General features: G+C 42.5%; 1 protein-coding gene across 4 annotated transcripts in view; it reads left to right on the forward strand.

Moving 5' to 3' along the window:
* The window catches only part of Znf385d (zinc finger protein 385D), a 997,469-nt gene that overhangs the window by 712,508 nt on the left and 264,650 nt on the right, over window positions 1–20,311 (forward strand). For all 4 annotated transcript variants that reach the window (XM_008833156.1, XM_008833158.1, XM_008833159.1 and 1 more), the window contains one exon: window positions 17,242–17,387. In XM_008833156.1, the coding sequence (XP_008831378.1) occupies window positions 17,242–17,387 (146 nt within the window). The remainder of the gene's footprint in view (window positions 1–17,241; window positions 17,388–20,311) is intronic.

Genomic DNA, 20,311 nt, shown 5'->3' on the forward strand with positions numbered 1-20,311 from the left:
TGGTGTGTGTATTTATGTGTGTGTTGTGTGTGTGGTGTGTGTTTGTGTGTATGGTATATGTGGTGTGTGTGTGTGTGTTTGTGTGTGTTTGGTGTGTGTGGTGTGTGTGTGTGTGTGTTTGTGTGTGTGGTGTGTGTGTGTGTGGTGTGTGTGTGGTGTGTGTGTGGTGTGTGGTGTGTGTGTGGTATGTGTGGTGTGTGTGGTGTGTGTTTGTGTGTGTGTGTGGTGTGTGTTTGTGTGTATGTGTGTGTGTATGTGTATGTGTGTGGTGTGTGTGTATGTGTGTGTATGTGTGTGGTGTGTGTGTGTGTGTTTGAGTATGTGTGTGTGGTGTGTGTGTGTGTGTATGTGTGTGTGGTATGTGTGGTGTGTGTGTGTGTATGTGTGTGTATGTGTGTGGTGTGTGGGTGTGTGTTTGTGTGTGTGTGTGTGGTGTGTGTTTGTGTGTATGGTATGTGTGGTGTGTGTGTGTGTGTTTGTGTGTGTGGTGTGTGTGTGTGTGGTGTGTGTGTGGTGTGTGGTGTGTGTGTGGTATGTGTGGTGTGTGTGGTGTGTGTTTGTGTGGGTGTGTGGTGTGTGTTTGTGTGTATGTGTGTGTGGTATGTGTGGTGTGTGTGTGTGTATGTGTGTGTATGTGTGTGGTGTGTGGGTGTGTGTTTGTGTGTGTGTGTGTGGTGTGTGTTTGTGTGTATGGTATGTGTGGTGTGTGTGTGTGTGTTTGTGTGTGTGTGGTGTGTGTGTGTGTGTTTGTGTGTGTGGTGTGTGTGTGTGTGGTGTGTGTGTTCAGTATGTCAGGCAGGTGCTCCACAATGGAGTTACACCCCCAGTCAGGATGTCTTACTTCAAAAATTACTTTTATAATCAGAAAATGTGTATGCATGTTTGCATGGGTGGAACATGCACTTGCCCATGCACATGAGTGAGGAAGCTAAGCTTTGCCCTCTGGCATGTTCCTCTTTTACTCACCTTCACGTTGTTTGAGACAGGGTCTCTCCCAGAACCTGAAGTTCGCCATTTTGTCTAGACTAGGTGACTAGTAAATCCCTGGAGTCTACCTGTCTCTGTCTCCCTAGCGTACTTGACTTCATCATGGGGTTGCTGGGGATCTGAACTCGGGTCTTCATGCTCACATAGCAAGCACTTCCCACTGAGCAATCTCCCCGGACTGTGCTGTGCTCCTTATTTCACAGAAGTACATGACCAAAGACTCCATTCCTTAGGGCAGGACCAGGCTGGAATCCGCAGGCTCCTTTCTGACAAAGCCAGAGCCCTTAGCTACTGAAAAATTCTGAGGAAGTTTGCCAAGGAGAACGTTTTCCCTGGTGGCCAGGCGACCCTGGGATACCGAGGTGTTCAGTGAACCTTGGAGGAAGGGACCCACCTTTGGAAAAAATGAGGGAAAGCATTTCCTTTATCTTTCTAAGAACACTAAAGATATGAATGGGCAAGACAAGGTCATGGTGACATTGATGACAAAGGCTGTTGTGAGAACGGAGAAGGCTTAATGGCTTTTGAAAAGTCTACGGACAGATTGGAGTCACTGAGGAAAATACAGGGCTAATTTCAGAAGACATGATTCTTTCTGACTCCCGGCTCTCAGCAGGCACTCCTGCTCGGAACCATTTGACTCACTCTCTTGTGTTCCTTCCTCTGGATTAATGTCCTTGCTGAAGCACAAAATAATCCTTTCAATTTAAGGCAAACAGTTCCATGAATTTGAAAGGGCTCACACTAATTCTCTGGGACTGTGATCAGACCCCTTCTCTAGTTTCCTTTTAGGGTTGGTGGTTGTTTTGTTTTCCACAAAGCTTTTGTGTTTATGGAGCTTGGGTCATCCCATTCAGGCATATCGGTAAGGAGGAAGGGCTTCGAGGGCCACTCCATCATGTTTGAATGATGAGAGACTCTCCGAAAGTATGTTTGCAGGCTGTCACAGAAAGCATGTCTTCCAAAGCTCAGGGATGATTTTATGCATTCTAGCCCGACAGATGACCAAAAAAGCAGAATTTACCAAGCTCTAATGTTATCGTCCTTGTTATTTCTTATAAAGATTTAATTTTTATTTTTGGTTATGTCTGTGCATAGCTATGTTCATATGAGTGCAGTGTCTACAAGGGCCAGAAGAAGACACTGAATCTCTTGAAGCTGGTGTTATAGGAAGTTGTAAGTTGTCCATCATTGCTTAGATCATTTTTAAGTGCTTATGTTTGGACATGACAAACTGATCAACTTAGTCTGATACTGGAATGTTACATGATGTAGGGTCTTTAGACTAACGGTAACTATGAGGCATGGATAATAAATGCCCTGGGAACTAGGAAGGGAGTGACCTAGGAATTCCTGTCTTTGGCTTCTGGAGACAAGAGAAAGGTTATGACTTTTACAAAGAGCAGAAATATTGAACTCCATCGAAATTGTTGGCGCCCAGTGCTTCAATTTGCCTACAAACACCAACTGGATGTCAACCCTGTAGAACCTCATTTCTCTTTCTCAAATAGCAAAATCATTAAGAACTAACAGATGTATAAAAATGAAAAGTGTGTGTGTGTGTATGCGTGCGTGTGTGTGTCCATGCACGTGTATAAAGAGTTCAAAAATTGATACTAGTATTTTATGATTTTTTTCTTTATCATTATTTAAAATTTGGATTGTTTCGAGTCTATGTGGTTCTCATCACACCAGCAGAGTGTTTAAGCAACAATTTCACTCCCACTGATAATTTTTCTCCTAGAATTTTACTTAGACCGGTTGTGTTCTAGATGTGTTCTGGATGTCCAAATTCTAAGGAACAGTAGGAATGTGAGCCTCTAATAAATTTACAGCTAAAAGAAAAAAAAATCAGAGGCAATTTTTCTAACATCCTACATCAGCAAGTTATTTCTGGCTTGGTTTGAGCTAAGTCAATATATTGGAATTAATCGTACAAGTTGAGATGCGTATGTGCCCCTCAAGTCAAGGATCTCTGTTTTGGTCTGCATTTTACAGGAGGGTGTGGATGTGATGAAGTTGATTAGAAAACTCTGTGTTTTCTCACTAACCTTTGACTAACCTTGGCCTCCATCTTGAATTCCAGGTCAGTGTAGGGCTTCTCAGCACTCAGGGCTCCCCACCCCCAGTGCTGCACCCCCGCCCCAAAGAAATCTCAGTCTTGCTCTTCTTCACCTCTGCCCGCAGGACTCGAAGCAAAGATGGCCTCCGTCAGTTGTTTGTCTCTGAATCACTGTTACCTTTAACCCTTGGCTTCCCTTGCTCAATTTTATGACCTCTTCATTTCACCACAGTACAGATGGCTTATGTATTGCCTCTTGATGGCGACTCCATAATTTTGCAATGAGGACTTTATCTCTTTATTCTGAATTGGTAGATCCAGCATCTGCTTTCTCTTGCCTGTCTGAAGGTGAAGATTTAGGTCCCTCCACAGAAACAGCCTCTGCTGCCAGAAATCGCTTCTTCAATTTCATGAGAATTGGGGCTCAGTAGGCATTTGAGAGAGAACAAAGTGCCATATTATCAAAGAATACGAACTTTAAAATTAGACAGCTCTAGTTTCTAGTTCTTAGCTCTACCACTTAAGAAGGTGGCTTATCGTGAGTAAAATGATCTCAGTAAGCCTGTTTCTTTACCTACGCAGTGAGTATAAGGGCTATCCTCTTTATTACATTAGTAATACGTGGAAAGCTGTTTAGCATAAGACCTAGCATACAGTAAGAGCTGAAATGGACAGAACTGGTAAAAATAAAATAGGTCACATGTATATTCTTATTTGCAGTCAGTCTGCATTTTGTTTCTTTTTTTAAGGCACTCATATATGAGATTTTATAATTACCAAAATTCCATTATTGGCTTGTTTTACATTTTTCCTGGGGACTAAATGTTTCAGAATTAAAAGAAAATATAAAGTTAGGGTTGTCTGAAGCAGAACCTGCCAGAAGAAACAATCATATCGAGGCCAAGACTAAACAGAACATGTCAAATCCACAGGGAATGTTCTCCAGGAAAATTAACCCAGAGTTTCCTTTTGCTATTATAAAGTTTTTAAGAATGTTCACCAAAGCAGTGCAAACCAGAACTCACAGTTCCCAAACCTTGAGGGTTAGTGCATCCTGTATGTGCCAGGACGTGCTGAACAAAGGCCCCTTCTGACACCAAGAATGCATGTTGCCTAATCTCAATATGTTTCATTTAATCTATTGATAGTGGTAGTGAGTGATGGTTATTTCCAATGCCATCCAATAGCAATAATACTTGTAGTTCTTAGGAATTTTATATCACAGTCATTATGAAAGAGAATCAAATTTAAGGGTTGGGAGGCTAGAGAGATGGCTCAGCAGTTAAGAGCACTGGCTGTTGTTGTAGAGGACTCAGGCTCCAATCCCAGCACCACATGGTGGCTAACAACCATCTGTAACTCCAGTTCCAGGGGATCCAATGCCCTCATCTGTCCTCCATGGGCATTGCACAACACAGGTGCACTTACATACATGCAAGCATAACACTCATACACAGAAAAATGTTAAAAGAAAATAACATTGGAACATTGAATAAAAAAAATCCAGGAATGGTAACTAATCTAGGAGATTTTATTATTAGATTCCAGAGAATTAGTGATGGTAGGTGCAAATTTAGCTTCCACATTGATCTTCTGGCAGAGCAAAGGGATTAAATTATGTCAACACAAATGATAAAAAAATCCACATTTTGAAAGATGCAGGGTATCTAGTTGACTCAAAATATTTACAATCTGTAATGTCCTGGGTTATAGACCCAAACGGAGGCCAAAAACCAAAACAAAACCAACCAAACAAACACAGAAAATTGCTTCTTGAATGACCCAGTGCCTGGCAAGTTAGTACCTCTCAGGATCCATTAGTTTCATTTGATTTCACAGAACTTAACTGATTCCAGAATGGTATCTGTACAATGTTTTCTTTTGCTCTACTGCCTTGCAGGAAGAAAAGGGCCATCTGGACCAAGTGTGCATGTATATAATCCCAACACTTGGGAGGTTGAGACATGATCTTAGGGGAGTTTCAGGGCAGCCTAGCCCACATTGTGATATCCTGTATCAAACAAACAAACATAAAAAGTAAAACCAGGCAATTTCTGAATAAATATAGCTATCATGTAGATGTAGGAACTTTGAATCAGTGTTTGGTTCCAATCCCAGACCTTCCACTATGAATTTGAGTGATCTTGATCGATGGGTTTACTCAATACGGCTCCATTTCCTTGTTCATAGGGCCAATGGAGGGTCAAAGAATTATCCTACAGTGTCGCACACCAGCGTAGAGTAGAAGTGTTCGTGCATTCACGGTGTAGAAGCAAGGGGGTGTTTGCAGTTAAAATAAATTCACACCTAAAATAAGATCTGTGCTTCAAGAAACTTACATAGAAAACTGTGTTAATAGATTGCAATAAAAACATTGGGGGTGTTTTATATTTGGACCATTTCATCATTTTTTAAAGAAAAAATTTTGTGATGGAAGATTAACTGGACAAATAATGTTAACATGCACCTCACCTTCTAGCACCTTCTAGCAACGCACTCCTTTAAGCTCTCTGATTATTTATTCTTCCTTTATACTTCTCCTTCTTCAAGGAAATTGCTGGTTTTGGAAAGGGCATCACTTAACAGAACTTAACAGAGGAGGGACAGAAAAACTGAGCAGGTGTGGTTCTTGTCCATTTGCTTCCATTCAAGCACCCACGCATCTCTCCATCCATCCATGCATCTCCCCATGTAGCATGCATCCTTGTATCATTCCATCCCTAAAGGGCAGATGCAAACCATTACGTATGACCAGGAAACCCCTATAACATAGACAGCAAGGATGATTTCCTTAAGAAGCAGCAATGTCACATGGGGAGGCACACACTGAAGCAAATGCATAGAGTGGTATGTGCTCAGTGGAAGTCTGTGCAGCGGAGAGTGGGAAGAAACCTCTCTACAGACACATCTAGGAAATGCTCCGTAGAGGAAATTCTACTTGGACTGCATCTGAAACCAGAACGAGATATGCATTACTTGCTATGCTTAAATGTAGGGATGTGCCTGTGCGGACGGCCTCCTGGGTAAAGGGTGACTCTCGAACCGCCATATGTTGACTCATATTTTCTGAGCAAATAGCCAACTAAAATAGAGCATTTCAAAAGTGAGCCATGTTAGGTGTTCTGGGGTGACTCCGTTCCTCCCATTCCTGTGACGCTTATGTACCTCTGTCTGTAGCACTCTAATATTTTACTTCCTGACCAAAATTTCCAAGTAATTTTCTGTGCTAGTGTTCATGAGAAAACCTCCACTCACCCTATTATCCTCAAAAATGACTGCACTTAAGTGGCTCATAAAGGTCACCAAATATCTCTGTCACATAAATCTAACCTGGTCCTTCCCCGGCCCCTCTGTGCTGCCCAGGTTAGACAACTGTTTGGAAAGGCTCATGCCGGCCAGTCCCATTTGAGAAACACAGACCCCGGATGAGCAAGACCAGGTAACTGACCATAGCTTGTTTCTTCTCTAAAGGACGAGCTGGCCAAAGCCTCAATACAGGAGCGAAAGAATATGAGAATCCGAGGTAGCAGGGCAGGCTGAGCTGTCTGCATTAGTCCGATTTAAACATGTAGCCGGGTAGGCTATGGCCCAGATTGTTGATAAAATACAAACTTCATGATAGCCCTCTTCAGAGTAACTATTTAACAATCAACATCCATTTGCCCTGCATTCCACCCCCTTTTCCTTCTTTGATTTGAAGTTGGGGTATCATTTTTGTCCAATGCACCTGTGTATTAATATTTATTCAGACATTAATTTTTAAGTAGGTTATGGTTTAAGTTCTATCATCTTTGATCACATGAAGAGTCATAGAGAGTCACTGTTTTCTCTACAAATGGGTGATTGATGCTCTCTGAAAATACTGCAAGAGTTTGTAACAGGGAACATAACTGGCTCTGAGAGAGTTTCCCTGCTCGACCCCCAAAGGTGAAGGGCCCAGGAAATAACTAGCAGGTTTTTGTTCTGTCAGTAACTTATTCAGAGTCTGACAGAACCCAGCATCTTACCTGTAAGTCGTTTCTTCTTCAAGAATATAGTTTGTGCAGTGCAGCTGTAAAATAAAAAGCACACTTGGTCGGTCACTATATCCATCTCTGTATTTGAAACACTCAGTAGTCACAGTACTGTTACTGTGACATATATTTCAGATAAGAGAGAGAAACACCTTCAGAGAAAGCAAATGATCAAGTGTATTTTTTTTTAATCTTTCTTTTTAGTTTAAACTAATTTAAATTCAAAATAGCCTCACTGTGTTGGACATCCCAGCACTAGAGTGCCTCCTTTATTACAATGGACTTGGGGATGGAGAGGTGGTTCAACAGTTAAGAGCACTGGCTGCTCCTTCAGACGACTTGGGATCAGTTCCCAGCATCCACATGGCAGCTAACAGCTATCTGTAACTCCAGTTCCAGGGGATCCAGCACCCTCTTCTGACCTCTGCAGTCATCACAGGAGTGCAAGCAAAAGACTCACACACATAAAATTAAAAGTATATATGTTAGGTGTAATTGATTGCTAAAGTTAAGCCAGGAAATTCCTCCCAAGGAAAAATTTTCACGGGAAGGTCTTTTGTCACTAGCTGCCTATGTTACAGAATTTTCCAGAACAAGACTTTTGATGTCCTGGGGGGCAAGTACCTCTACTCACTTGTGAAGTGCCTCTCACAGTCATAGGAGAGGAAGGATGGAAGGAGGTTCAGAGTTCAATGTTCAGAGTGACTTATCAGGCACTCCTAACAGAGACGTGTTCAGATTAACTCAGGTGTGGGAGATCAGGCCGTTAAGTAGATGAGAGATGCTGTTCCTCCTCTAGTGAAGATTGGACTCTGGGATATCAGCAACTGGATTGCTTTGGGATGCAGTGGTCATGACAGAAGAAGCCAGGCTACCTAGAGCTTCGTTCCTAGCTTCCTTCCCAAATGAGTTTTAGGATGAATTACTTGAATATTCAAGTATCTTAACATAAAATGAACAAATAAACATTTTTGGCAGAGGGGAAAATTCAATTCTTCATGCATATTTTCTTTAATGGATAAAGTGGAGTCTCAAGCCAGGGACGTGGGCAACTGTTCCTGAGTCAGTGTTGGTAGAAGGATGTGTTACCCTGCTCTGACTCATGCTCCCCGGGATCAACAGCGAATGTTGTCACTGTCCACCTGTCTTGGTTCCCATCATGTCCTCTGGGGATCTTCACATTGGAGCTGCCTTGCCAAGAGCTGGTAACTTTAGGTCAACAAAGAGCTATAGGTGGCGTTACAAAGTGTGGGACAATCATCCCCCAGTCCTCCTCATCAGACAGTACTCCCAAACATGGGGAATGAATGACATCCAGGCAGGAAAATTGTGACCAAGTTGCACTAAATTCAAACTTTATCTCAAAATAAACCTCTAGTTGCACTGTCCAGAACATTTAAACAAAGAGGAATTGAAGGAGAGCTCAGATCTCTGAGGTTTAAGTGAGCATGGATATGTTAAGAAAGGATTATGGATTATTCTCAACAACCACAAAAACCTCATTGTGATCCTCAGCAGACAATTTGAGTACTTCAGAAGCAGCCATTAAAAGGGACATAAATTCATATTTGCTTTACTGACTAGGCAAGGAAATGTTAATGTAGACTCCTGGGATTCTGAAGTGCATTTGACATGATAGCCATTTCCTTCTGGATCCTTCAGGTACAGAGCAATGGCAGCTCCACCGCACGTGAATATCACCAATGGATGCTGGGTAGTCCTGATCATCTGCTTAGCCTCTAGAAAGAAACTGACCATTCTTTCTTGTTCTTTTTAAAAAATATTATTTTTCTTTTGTGTGTATGCCTACATGTAAGTAAGTACACCTCTGTCATGCAATGCCTGCAGAGATCAGAAGAGAACATGGGATTCCCCTGGAACTGGAATTACAGATGGTTGTTATCCACCATGTGGGTGCTGAGAACGGAACCCTGATCCTCTGCAAGAGGAGCCAGTGTCTTAACCGCTGAGCCACCTCTCCAGGACACATCTCTCTTTTTCTTTCTTTTTTTCCAAAAGTAATAAAAGATCCTCTCCAGATTGCTGGTTTTAATTAATTGATTAATTTTTATCTCTGTGTGTGTGTGTGTGTCTGTGTGTGTGTGTGCTTGTCTGTGTGGGGGAGTATGTATAACAGCACACATATGGGGATCAAAGGACAACTTTCAGTAAATAATTCCCTCTGGCCTTAGGCTTGTATGGCAAGTGCCTTTACCTGCCTAACTATCTCACTGGCCCAAGACTGCTAGTTTTAAGACGTTTTATTACATCCATAAGGAAAACTGGTCTCTAAGTTTAAAAAAAGTCAGTTTTGTAGAGTTTTATTTCGGTTTTCTTTTGTTGTTTCAATTTAAAGCTATTTTTCTCAGTGCGTTGAAAATCATGACTAAGATTCTAAGACTTTTTTCCTTCACAGAGCCTTGGGTTTTGAATGTATAGACTGGATCCTGCAGGAGTTGGCTAGCAGAATCGAATGTTCTAAAAGAGTTAAGGACGCGGCAGGTTAATCCATCCAATAGCTCTCCTGACCTTTAATTTAGCTGTATTCCCAGCCCCACCCCTCCCCTAACTTGAGGATTTCTCTAACTCAAGCTCTCCATGATGAGTGTGTGCTTAGATGGGGTTTTGCCTTAGGCTCCAAGTCGATCATTTCTTCCCTCTTGCTTCCGTTCTCTGCTATCAGATCTTAATTTTAAAATGTTGTATTTAATTACTTTTATTCTGTGTGTATGAGTGTATTGCCTGCGTGTGTAAGTTCACCCATGTCGTGCAGTGCCCATGGGCCCATGAAGGTCAGAAGAGATGTTAATTTTATAAAAATATTTCATTATTTTATTTTATGTGTATGCATGTATTTCACACATGTAGGTAAGTGCACCCATGTGGTGTAGTGCCTGCAGAGGTCAGAAGAGGCTGTTGGATCCCCTGGGATTGGAGATACGGACAGTTGTTAGCTGCCATGTGGGTGCTGGGATTAGAACCCAGGTCTTCTGCAAGAACAACCAGTGTTCTTAATTTTTTATGTCTATTGTCACATGGATCCTTAATGAGCTACAGTGACCCTCCTCTTGCCCACATTGGACATGGAAAGGTCTGTATTTGTTTTTTTTGTTCTTGTTGTTGATTTTTTTGTTTTTTTGTTTTGTTTTGTTTTTATGAGACAGAGTATCTCTCTGTAACCTAAACTGGACTGATGCTAATCTCCTAACTCAGCCTCCCAAATACTGGGATAAAGGCTGTTCTCAGCAAGGTAAATTCTAATTGAAACATTTGGAAATGGATAGGACTATTATTCAAATGTATCAAATTAGATTCAAAGCAATAACTCCTTCAAATCCAACAGTGTATAAAATGTTCTAAATGTTTTCCACTGTGTATTATTTTAAGCAGATTAGAAGCTGAATGGTAGCATTATTGAAATATATGTTTCTTCTTTGACTTAAGAATTATTTATTGACACAGTAAAATAGAATATATTTATAGGATTAGTATGAAAATTCAATACCCTTATACTCTTCAAATAGCTGTAAAGATATTTGTTCTAAAAATTTATGATTTCTATGTAGTAAAAACCTTCAAATTCTTCTAACTTTTTTTGAAATCTGTAGTATATTGTTGCTACCTGTATTTACCCAAACATGCACTAGATATATGAAACTTATTTCTCCAATCTAATTAAACTTAGTACCCAATTATAAAACTACTTTTATTGTTTTTTCTTTTCTTTTTTTTTTTTTTTCCCCCTTTGGTCTTGTTGAGACAAGGTTTCCTTGTAGCCCCAGCTGGCCTTGAACTCACTATGTAGGCCAGGCTGACCTCAGTCTCACAGAGTGCCTGTCTCTGCCTCCCGAGTGCTAGGATTAAAGGTGTGGATAAGTATGAATTTCAATGTGAACAAATACATACATGCTTTAGTTAGTATATATATGTATGTATTAGTCACTGTTCTGTTGCTGTGACAGAAACACTGACCCAAGCAATTTATAGAAGGAAGAATTTATTTGAGCTTATGGTTCCAGGGGAATCACTGTCCATCATGGCAGACAGGCATGGTGGCTGGAGGTGGTTGGAGCAGGAGCAGCAGAAGCTAAGCTCTCACATCACCAAGCAGGCACAGGAAGCACGAGAACAAGTGGAGATCTGGCAAAGCTTAAGAACTCTCTAAGCCTACCCCCCCCAGTGACGTGCTTCCTCCATCATGACCACACTTTCTAAAACCTCCCAAAACAGTGCCACTATGTGGGGACAAAATGTCCAAATACTTGGAGCCTATGGGGGACATTTTCATGCAAACCATCACGATATATATAAACATATACATATGGGTATATATACATATTTATGGTTCAATAATGGTAAATTTGACTATATAGTATAAAATTTTTTTTCTCTCATTAAAAGATCAGAAATTTATGTTATTTTCTGTAAGTGTATACAGAAAGTGTGTGTGTGTGTGTGTGTGTGTGTGTGTGTGTAGGTGATTTCCAGATCTAAGTCATACACAGGGATGATCATTTGACAACAGCAGCCCTAATCATTTTGAGTTTTCTTTGTCAGCTAGGGAAGTGAAAGGTTAAGTAGGAGATTAAAGTTGAAGTTAAAGACTGAGGTAAATTTGTCAGACAGAATGTCTGTGACTCTGACGGAGCCCAAGCGGACCAAGTAGAGAAGTTGCCTGCTCTGTCTTCGTAAAGGACGCTCCCTCACTCTTAAGCAGTATCCAAAACAGTGATTTACAAAGTAACTTTTCATTGTGAGCATTCTTCCAGGACAGTTGAAATAAGCAAAGGTAATATTTTGAAGGTACTTTCAAAATTATCTAGACAGCATTCAGAAGGGCCAGGGCAGCTGCTCTAAAGGTTATTATGTCAATTAAAAAAAAAATCTGTTCTACTTAGCACCAGTGGCCAGGCCTTGTGCTGGGCCCTTCAGGTGCTGGGCCCTAAATATGCTCCAGATGACAAGTGTTAGCTCGTAATTGAGAGTTTTTCCCCCTGAATAAATCATTAAAACAAACACATAAAATATATGTTAAATCTGCTTTTCAAAAATGAAAACTAATGAAGCCAGTATGCCGTGCCTTCTCGGTCTGTGATAATAAAGAAGTGGTGTCTTATTCCAATTCAAAAATTAATACTTTTATGAAGATGCGGGTGTCTTATGACCTGTCCTCATGGGTCTCATGTGCTTGCTCTGTAGTTCTGATTTTCGACTATGCAATAGCAGAGATGCGCATGACAAGATGCAGGAGGAGGGAATGGGAGGGGCAGAGACCTCCCTGTGCAGGAGCTTTGTCCACCTCCCCTGCCCTGTACCTTGTTCAGTGAATGTAAGGGCTCTGTGCTCACTAGATGCTTTCATAAAATGATTTATTTATATTATTCTTAATGATGTGTTTGTGTGTGGTGGGGTATGTACACGTTTATGTTGTTGCCTTCGTGGGCCAGAGGCTTTGGATGCCCCCTAGACCTGGAGCTACAGGTGATAGTGATGACTTTGGTCATCTGCAAGAGCAGTATGCAATGGTAACCCCTGGGGCACCTCTACAGACCCTCTGTGTTAGTTACTTTGATGTGATAAAACACCCTGACTAAGGCAGCTTACAGAAGGAAGAGTTTATTTGAGCTTACAGTTCCAGGAGTAAGAGTCCATCTTGGTGGGGAAGGTGTGGCCGCAGAGGTGGAGGGAACAGAAAGCCAAGAGATAACATCTTCAAGCAGGCACAGGAAGCAGAGAGAGAGATAGGAAATTGCAAGTCTTAGGAATTCTCAAAACCCACCCCCAATGGCCTGCTTCCTCTAGCTCGGCCACACCTCCTAAACATTCTTTGACCCTCCCCCAGACAGCACAACAAACTGGGGACCAAGTTTTCCAATACTTAGAGTCTATGGGGATACTCATTCAAACTACCACATGCTCATTGAATGCTTTTTAAATTAAAAAAAGATTGTTAAGGAAGAATATTAATTCCTATGACATGCTGATTAAAATTTATAGTGCTAAAGCTGTATCCATTAAAATTGTATATGAAATACCTAGTACCAGATAAAGTTTGAAATTCAAGTTTTCAGATATGTTTGTGCCTGGCCGCAAGTTACTCCATACCATGTAAAATCTAAGTTTTCAGGTTGTGACTTGCTTGAGGGACTCCACTTAACATGTAATATTTGGCTCCGTTTTCTTGAGTGAAAATCAGGCAGGAGGACTCTGTACCTACCGTTCATACACATAAATATCACCCCCATGTCCAGCAGCACCCATGAGGCTCAGATTGATAGCTTATGCCTGAAGGTAAAAAATGGTGCGACTCGATAAACTTATCAAAGTAGATTAGGATCATAGAAAACTTGACCATATGAAAACCACATCAGTAAAACCAGGCCCAAAATCTTATTGAGAGTTTGTTTAGAGGTTCTAACAAGCAGCACAGCTACTCGTACACCCTTGAGGGAAGATGGGTCCTCCCCTATTGGGGAAGGTCGTCCATCCTCTTTGACCAAGTGTGCAGCTTCCAGAGGGATGCATGTGGAGCACTGAGGGAGGAAGGGAACACCCACCTAGCCAGCCAGATCAGCCAAATCAACCCTGGCGATCAATGGAGTGACCGATGTCACAGCCAGATCACCCTCACATCCCTAAAATCTTATTGAATATACCAGACTGAGGAAGGGTGTGACATTGTCTTCTGGGCCACATAAAAAGGATGACACTTAACAGTGATGTTGAGAGGCCCCAGTCATCTGTCAGCTGACTGGTTCAACAGATAAGAACACTTGCTACTTTTGCAAAGGATCCAAGGTTGGTTCCCAGCACCTGTATAGGGCAGCTCACAACCACCTATAACTCTAGAGTGAGGGGATCCATTTTCCCCTTCTGGCCTCCACAAGCACTGTATTCATGTACACATATGCATGTACATACAAATAATTAAAATAAATCAAAATAAACATTTTCTCAAGGAGCATAATTATATGTTTTATGGATGAAACATATAGTATTTTCAGCTTGAATTTGCACTGTGGATATAATATACGTATTGCTAAGCATTTACTAATAAAAGTAAAATTGGTATAAGTAAAATTTATTGAAATAAGTAAAATATTTGGGGGCTACTTTAGATTTTATAAACAGAAACCTTAGATAGAGATCACTTTTAGAGATGGCCTCGGCTTTGAGACTCAACTTCAATCCTGTAGGTTTGGAGGCAAGCACTGATCTTAGAGAAGTAAGTTCTTATTTCATTTAGGACAACGGATGTCACACCCAGGTGGCACAGGTCAAGATCTTCTGGAATTGAGCTCTGGGGCTTCGGGGAGTTCTTTTGGACACACCTTCTAGGAGAAGTGAGGGGTACAGATTTGGGAAGAAGAGAGACTCAGATGCAGTTGCATCAAGTCATCTTAGATGCTGTTAGGAATATTAGAGGTGAGAGAGGGCATCAGAGGGCCTGACTTGAGTCAAGAGGGAGAACTCTTAGAAGCCAGTGGGCGGTCGGGGAAGGGGAGTCTCAATTTGGTTCCTTCATTTTGGCTCAGAGCAATTTGTGAAGAGGATCTTAGTTAGGGATCCGAAGCCACCAATGCCAGTGAGCGCTGCAGTTCCCACAGGGGCTCTGGGTAGCACACCACAGAATTTACCAGTACTCAAATGAGAGTTGCAGTTCCCAAGGGAGCTCTGGGTAGCACATCATAAAACTCACCAATACCTCAATGAATGCCGAGTTCCCATGGGGCCTCTGAGTAGCATAACACAGAATTCACCAATACCCCAATGAGTGCTGCAGTTCCCAAGGGAGGCCTGGGTAGAGAGCCACAGAATTCACCACACCTGAACTTGCATAGTGAGTGGCAAATTATGTAGTCGCGTGACCTCCGGCTGCCTATGGTCCATAGGTTGTCTCTTCAAACCTGTGGGAGATGAAGTGAACCCACATAATTTTCCCAACATTTCAAAGTTTTACGAGTCTTATCTGGTATTTTTATGTCCTGTGAAGAAATTCCATTTACTGTACTGAGAGAGACTCCTGAGCTCTAAGTGTGGATATAAATGGAATATGTATCCTGGAGGAAGATGGGGATATATTTACCTCGCAATTCAATCAATATATTTTTATTCTTTGTGCTACCCACTGTGCTACATAAAAACATAAGCTATTCCTCAGCTTCCTCGGATATCATGAACATGAGGAAGACTTGTAAAACAAGTATTTGCAGACTGTAATCCCGCTAAGTTAGAGAGCCACCCGCTACGTAAGTACAGTGTGCTTCCGTGGAAGCAGTGTAAACAGGTAAAGAATTGGATCAACTTACTTTGCAGTATAATGTGATGTCAATCCTTACCTAATTTGGAGGATCTTAATTAAGCTCAAACAAGATAATGAAGATACTGGTATATCAACATCCTTCCATGAGTAAACAATATTTCAAGACTTTAACCAAAACTTTTATTTACCTCCCAGATTTCTAAAGAGGGGCCAACCAAAATTGTATTTCGGTTCTTTAACTTTTTATTGAAGAGAAAGTTTTAGCAAACTAAACTCATGACAGGCTTATCACAGAAGGCTTATGGATGACCTCTCTAGAAAAGATTATGGAAGACCTCTCTAGAAAAGGTTACCCGTGGATAATAAAATAGGTTTACGGTGCGCTCCGGAGATGTGGATCTGTTGTATTTTGCTTTTATCTCTGTTTATTCTAACATTGTTCCTCTGTTTCTTTCCTTGAATGTTTTTGAAAACAAATTCTGCTGGTTTGAGCTTCACTTGGTGGCCTCGTTCTTTTGAAGAGTTTTTCAAGAGAGAATTAAAATACTGAGAAGAGGCAGGCTTGTGCTAATTTGGCTCCAGCTGATTTCAAACCTAGGCACAGGGAGCTGCTGGTTGCTGCCTGGTTAATTACATCCCATGCTGATGGCTTTTCTTGCTGGTACTGCAATCCTCTTCCGAAGCCCTCTGTCTCTGCCCCAAAAGCATTAGCTAAGTCATTGGGGAAGCGCTCCAGAGTTTTACGTCATGGTCAGGTACCTGGCTGAGAGCAATTGGTCAGTGTCCAACGTGAGATCTGGGAAGATAGCCTGCACTAGGCCTCAGCTTACTCAGTCCTCAAATCAAGATGGCCCAGATGCCAAGGCAGCACAAGCGTGCACTTGTCTCTGTCTCCTGCCTCCTGCAATTCTTCTCTGTGATTAAGGAAAACACCTCGCTACGTTTTGTTTTCCTAAGGCTTCCTGGAGTCTCACCATCAGGCTTCTACAGTCTGTTGCTTGCCTCCAGAGGAGAGGAAAGCTGGCATATTTTAACAGTTTCCTAGGATTCAAACAACCTTTAATTAACAGCAAATTGATGTTTTGGAATGTTATCAAAATAGGGAAGAAGGCTGAGCTCCCTTCCTTGTAGCCTTTGAGTGCAGTTTGTCTCAAAACAGGGGCTGGATCTGCGGGCTCCTTGCAAACAGCTCCCTGCCCACCGGGCTGCAGAGGGCTGTCTGTGTTGCTGCATTCCTCACATGTGCTCATAGGTGCCTATTGCAGTCCCTCCTACCTTTACTCGTGACTGAGGTGGAGGCAGGCAGTTGTTGTTTTGTCAAAGCTCTGGGGTGCTGAACAGCTCCAGGTTGTTGGGCTCCTAGAGCTGGGTTTGCTGGGTCTGAGTCCTCTTGTGAGGGACTGCTGCCAGTTCTATTATGTGCCAGATTCATGTGATCTCTCTGCCAGAGTTTTGAATTGGTGGAAAAGAGCAGTTCTGCAAAATACCCAGTCAGATTTGAAACAATCTCAGTAGTCAGTTTCAAAAAGGGATGGGTGAGTACCAGGGTGTCTGGGGCAGTTAGACATTTTCCTTTGGAGTCTAGAGATTTGGGGCCACAGATTCCTTGCTGAGTCCATCCTGCGCTCCCAAGCCCCAGACACCAAAAGAAAAGCGAGGGATGGACTGTGAAATATTGCCTGATCCTTACATAACCAGATAGTTACAACCTCAGGGAAAGAGCATCTCGGCTATCTGTGCCTGCAGGGGGCAAAGCTTCTGAAAGGCCAAGCCCTAGTTGACTTGAATAGACACCATGTCTTGTTTCTTCCCGTGACCCACAAAGCTGGCATTAAGACAAATTAGTTTCGAAAGATCATGGTGGTTTTATCCATGCATGATGTCCCTGATCATGGCCTTTGCTCTGTTCTCTACAGGTGGAACCTGCCAGAGTCCTGCCCTCCCAGCCCTGGTCCGCCCACCAGCCCCTCCTCTGCAACCATCCTTGGATATTAAGCCCTTTCTGCCCTTTGCACTGGACACTGCGGCCGCGGCAGTCAACCTCTTCCCCAATTTTAATGCGGTAAGTGCACCTGTCGATTTGTACCTGACAAAGCTGGCCCCGAAAGCCCTAAAGGCTTGGGGTCATGTGTTACTATTTCTGTGATCGTATCCTTTGTTCCACAGTGTTCAGAATGCCTGGGTCAACTTTGGTGCCCACCTGGCTAGGTAACACTGTAGGAGCCAGGCTCCTCCCAGGGGAAAGGAAAGGCAAATTGCTTGATCATGAGTTGATGTCGTCTTGTGAGTACCTTTGCTGTAAACTGGATGAATCTGTTACTTTGGTTGGACCATGCTAAACTGAATTGTAACAGGTGTTTCAGGGAGAATGCAAAGTTCAAATTAATTGTTGCTCTTAAGTGATTGTCTCCAAGTTCAAGTCTTAAATCTACGTTTCTTTTCTAATTTAATAAATAAGACCCTGAAAGCAGCCAGAACTTTCCCATAAACCACTTGTTCTCTACCACCTTCTGACAGGGCCATGAAGTGGTACCTTCCCTCCCCTCTCCTCCCTCCCTCCCTCCCTCCTTTCCTGTCTCCCTTCCTTCCTTCTTTCTGTATAAGCAAAAACACTTGACTTCTAGAACTCAGAGGCCTCCCCTAGGTAGGGAATGAGCAGAGTGTACAATGTAAAACCTTCCCTTGGTACTGAGCCCAGCCTGTAGCAGCCCCAAGCTGGGTGGAACAACAGGGTTACCTTCCTAAATTGCAGCCTTACTTTCTCTCTCATACCTCTACTAATCTACTAAACTCAGAGAACCCTCCCCTCTGAACACAGAGACCCCTCCCCTCTGAACACAGAGATCTCTCTCTCCCCTAAACTCAGAGACCCCCTCCCCACTTAACTCAGAGTCCTCTCCCCTCTGTACCCTAAGACCTCTCCTCTCTAGTCTATAAATTGAGGATTGCCCTTTGTTCTGTGGTTTGCTGCTGTAGCATCTATCTAGGTTTTGCAGCGGTGGCATTACTAAAAGGTGTTTTACCTGAAAAAAAGTGTATAATAAACAGGACCTTAATAATGCCACTGACAGATATACATTTGTACACAGCACCCTGTTTCCTCCTTACCTGAACCAGCGACAAGTTCTGGTAACAAAGGCTTTATTATTTATTTATTTATTTAATTATTTATTTACTTATTTAATTATTTTTATTTATTATTTAATTTCCCTTCATGCCCAGCTACAGTTAAGTCAAATCTTTCTTACATGACTTTGTTTTCTGGACTTTGTCAACAGCCTTCTCAGCACAAGTTCAATTATTTTCTTGTGCCTGTTTTCACTTTTTAAGGTACCTTTATAAGCTGTCAGAGTCATTGTAATCATCGTAATTCTTTTGTGTGTGCGCCGTAAGAGTGTTCTCAGGATGGAAACTGAAGTGAGGCTGTAAGGTTAGAAGGAAATAAGTGACTTTTTTTTCTGAATTCACTTGCTTTGTCATTCAGAGGCTGCTGTAATGCAGGGCTGGGCTTAGCAGTGACAGGATGTGTCAACACAAGAAAAGAAAGTGGATTAAGACCAGAGGTCACCCAATAGCTTCAGAGCGAAAGCACACTTTCTGGTGGCAACATCTTATCATGTGATAGGCTTAAGATTGAAAAAGAACCCCAAAACTTCTGCCCACAATTCTGCCAGTCCCTTTAGGAAAGTCATCAGCACTTATTTTCTTAATAACATTTCATCACGTGTGTTAGATAAAAAGGTTGCAGGGGTCGGGATCACCACGAAACAGAAACAAAGAGGACTCTGGCAAAGCGAGAGTTTAATGGGTCTGGCAGGGCTGGTCCTCACCTCGGTGTGAGGAAGAACCAGCAGCCTAATGGCCACAGAGGGGCAGCTTTTAAAGGGACAGAATGCAGAAAAAGAGAATATTTTTCTGCCGTTTGGGACTGTTTGGGGGCTGCTTGCTCAGGGAGAGCATGGGATCTGTACCTGCTGAAACTTATGGGGGAAAACATCTACTGTAAAACATGTTTTCTACAATTACAGGGTTCCAGGAACCCACTGCAGCTAAGGGCTTGGGAAACCTGTTTGTCAGCCTGTGGAGCATGCTCTGGGGATCACAATACATTGGTCATTAATTTCCCAGGGGCTGCTTTTGTTAACTTGCAGGTGGCTGGGAGTTGGTTGACTCAGCTCCTCTTAGGAGCCTCATGGTTTCTGGGTTTGGGGTCCCCTGGATCTAAGCCCTATCATTCCAGCCTTTTATGTTATAGGATTAAGGACAATGTTTCTCATCTGGCTACTTCCTGCTGGGTAAGGCCGATGACAAAAGGGGAAGGGGGTTTGATACAGCTGGATCTGGAGGGGATCCTCTCAGGCTGTTGTTTCCTGGTATCTGTTGGTGTTAGAGCATTCTCCGTCCATCATGTTGGCAGTTTTTTATATCTGGCTGGGGGAAAAGTAAGGAACAGTTGGTTAAAGCTGGTAAGTAGTCATGGAGGAGAGAGGGTTGTTGGAGTGGCAGATGACTTTGGCAGATTGCTCAGGAGGAAAGGCCTGCCATACATAAGCTCAAAGGGCTGCTGTGTCCCCTGTAGTGGGAAAAGCCTCTATCCATCCTGAGAAGGTATCTACTAAGTCTAGTAGGTACTGAACTTTTTGAAAGCCGGCATATGAGTAAAGTCTAGTTGCTAATCAACCCCGGGGAGAGATCCTCTATGTTGGTGGTGTTTAAAGGAGGGAGGTAGGTGCCCCCACCCTGAGGGGAAACAGTGGCACCAATGGGGCAGGAGCAGGTGACTTCTGTGAGAAGAGGAAGGCTTTTAGGGTGAAAAATGAGAGGTTCAAGAAATTTATAAAGTGAACGAGTCCCAATATAAAAGACGTTATGTAGGTGAGTCAGGACGGACGAGGCCTGGTCTTCTGGTTGGCAATACCTGTCCCCAAGAATCACCCGTCCTCCTGAGGTTGGGGTGGCCCCTTTTCTCTGAAAGAGATTTATGCT

This window comes from Nannospalax galili, unplaced genomic scaffold, assembly GCF_000622305.1.
Source record: "Nannospalax galili isolate Female #2095 unplaced genomic scaffold, S.galili_v1.0 scaffold215, whole genome shotgun sequence".
In the NCBI taxonomy this organism is placed as follows: Eukaryota; Metazoa; Chordata; class Mammalia; order Rodentia; family Spalacidae; genus Nannospalax; species Nannospalax galili.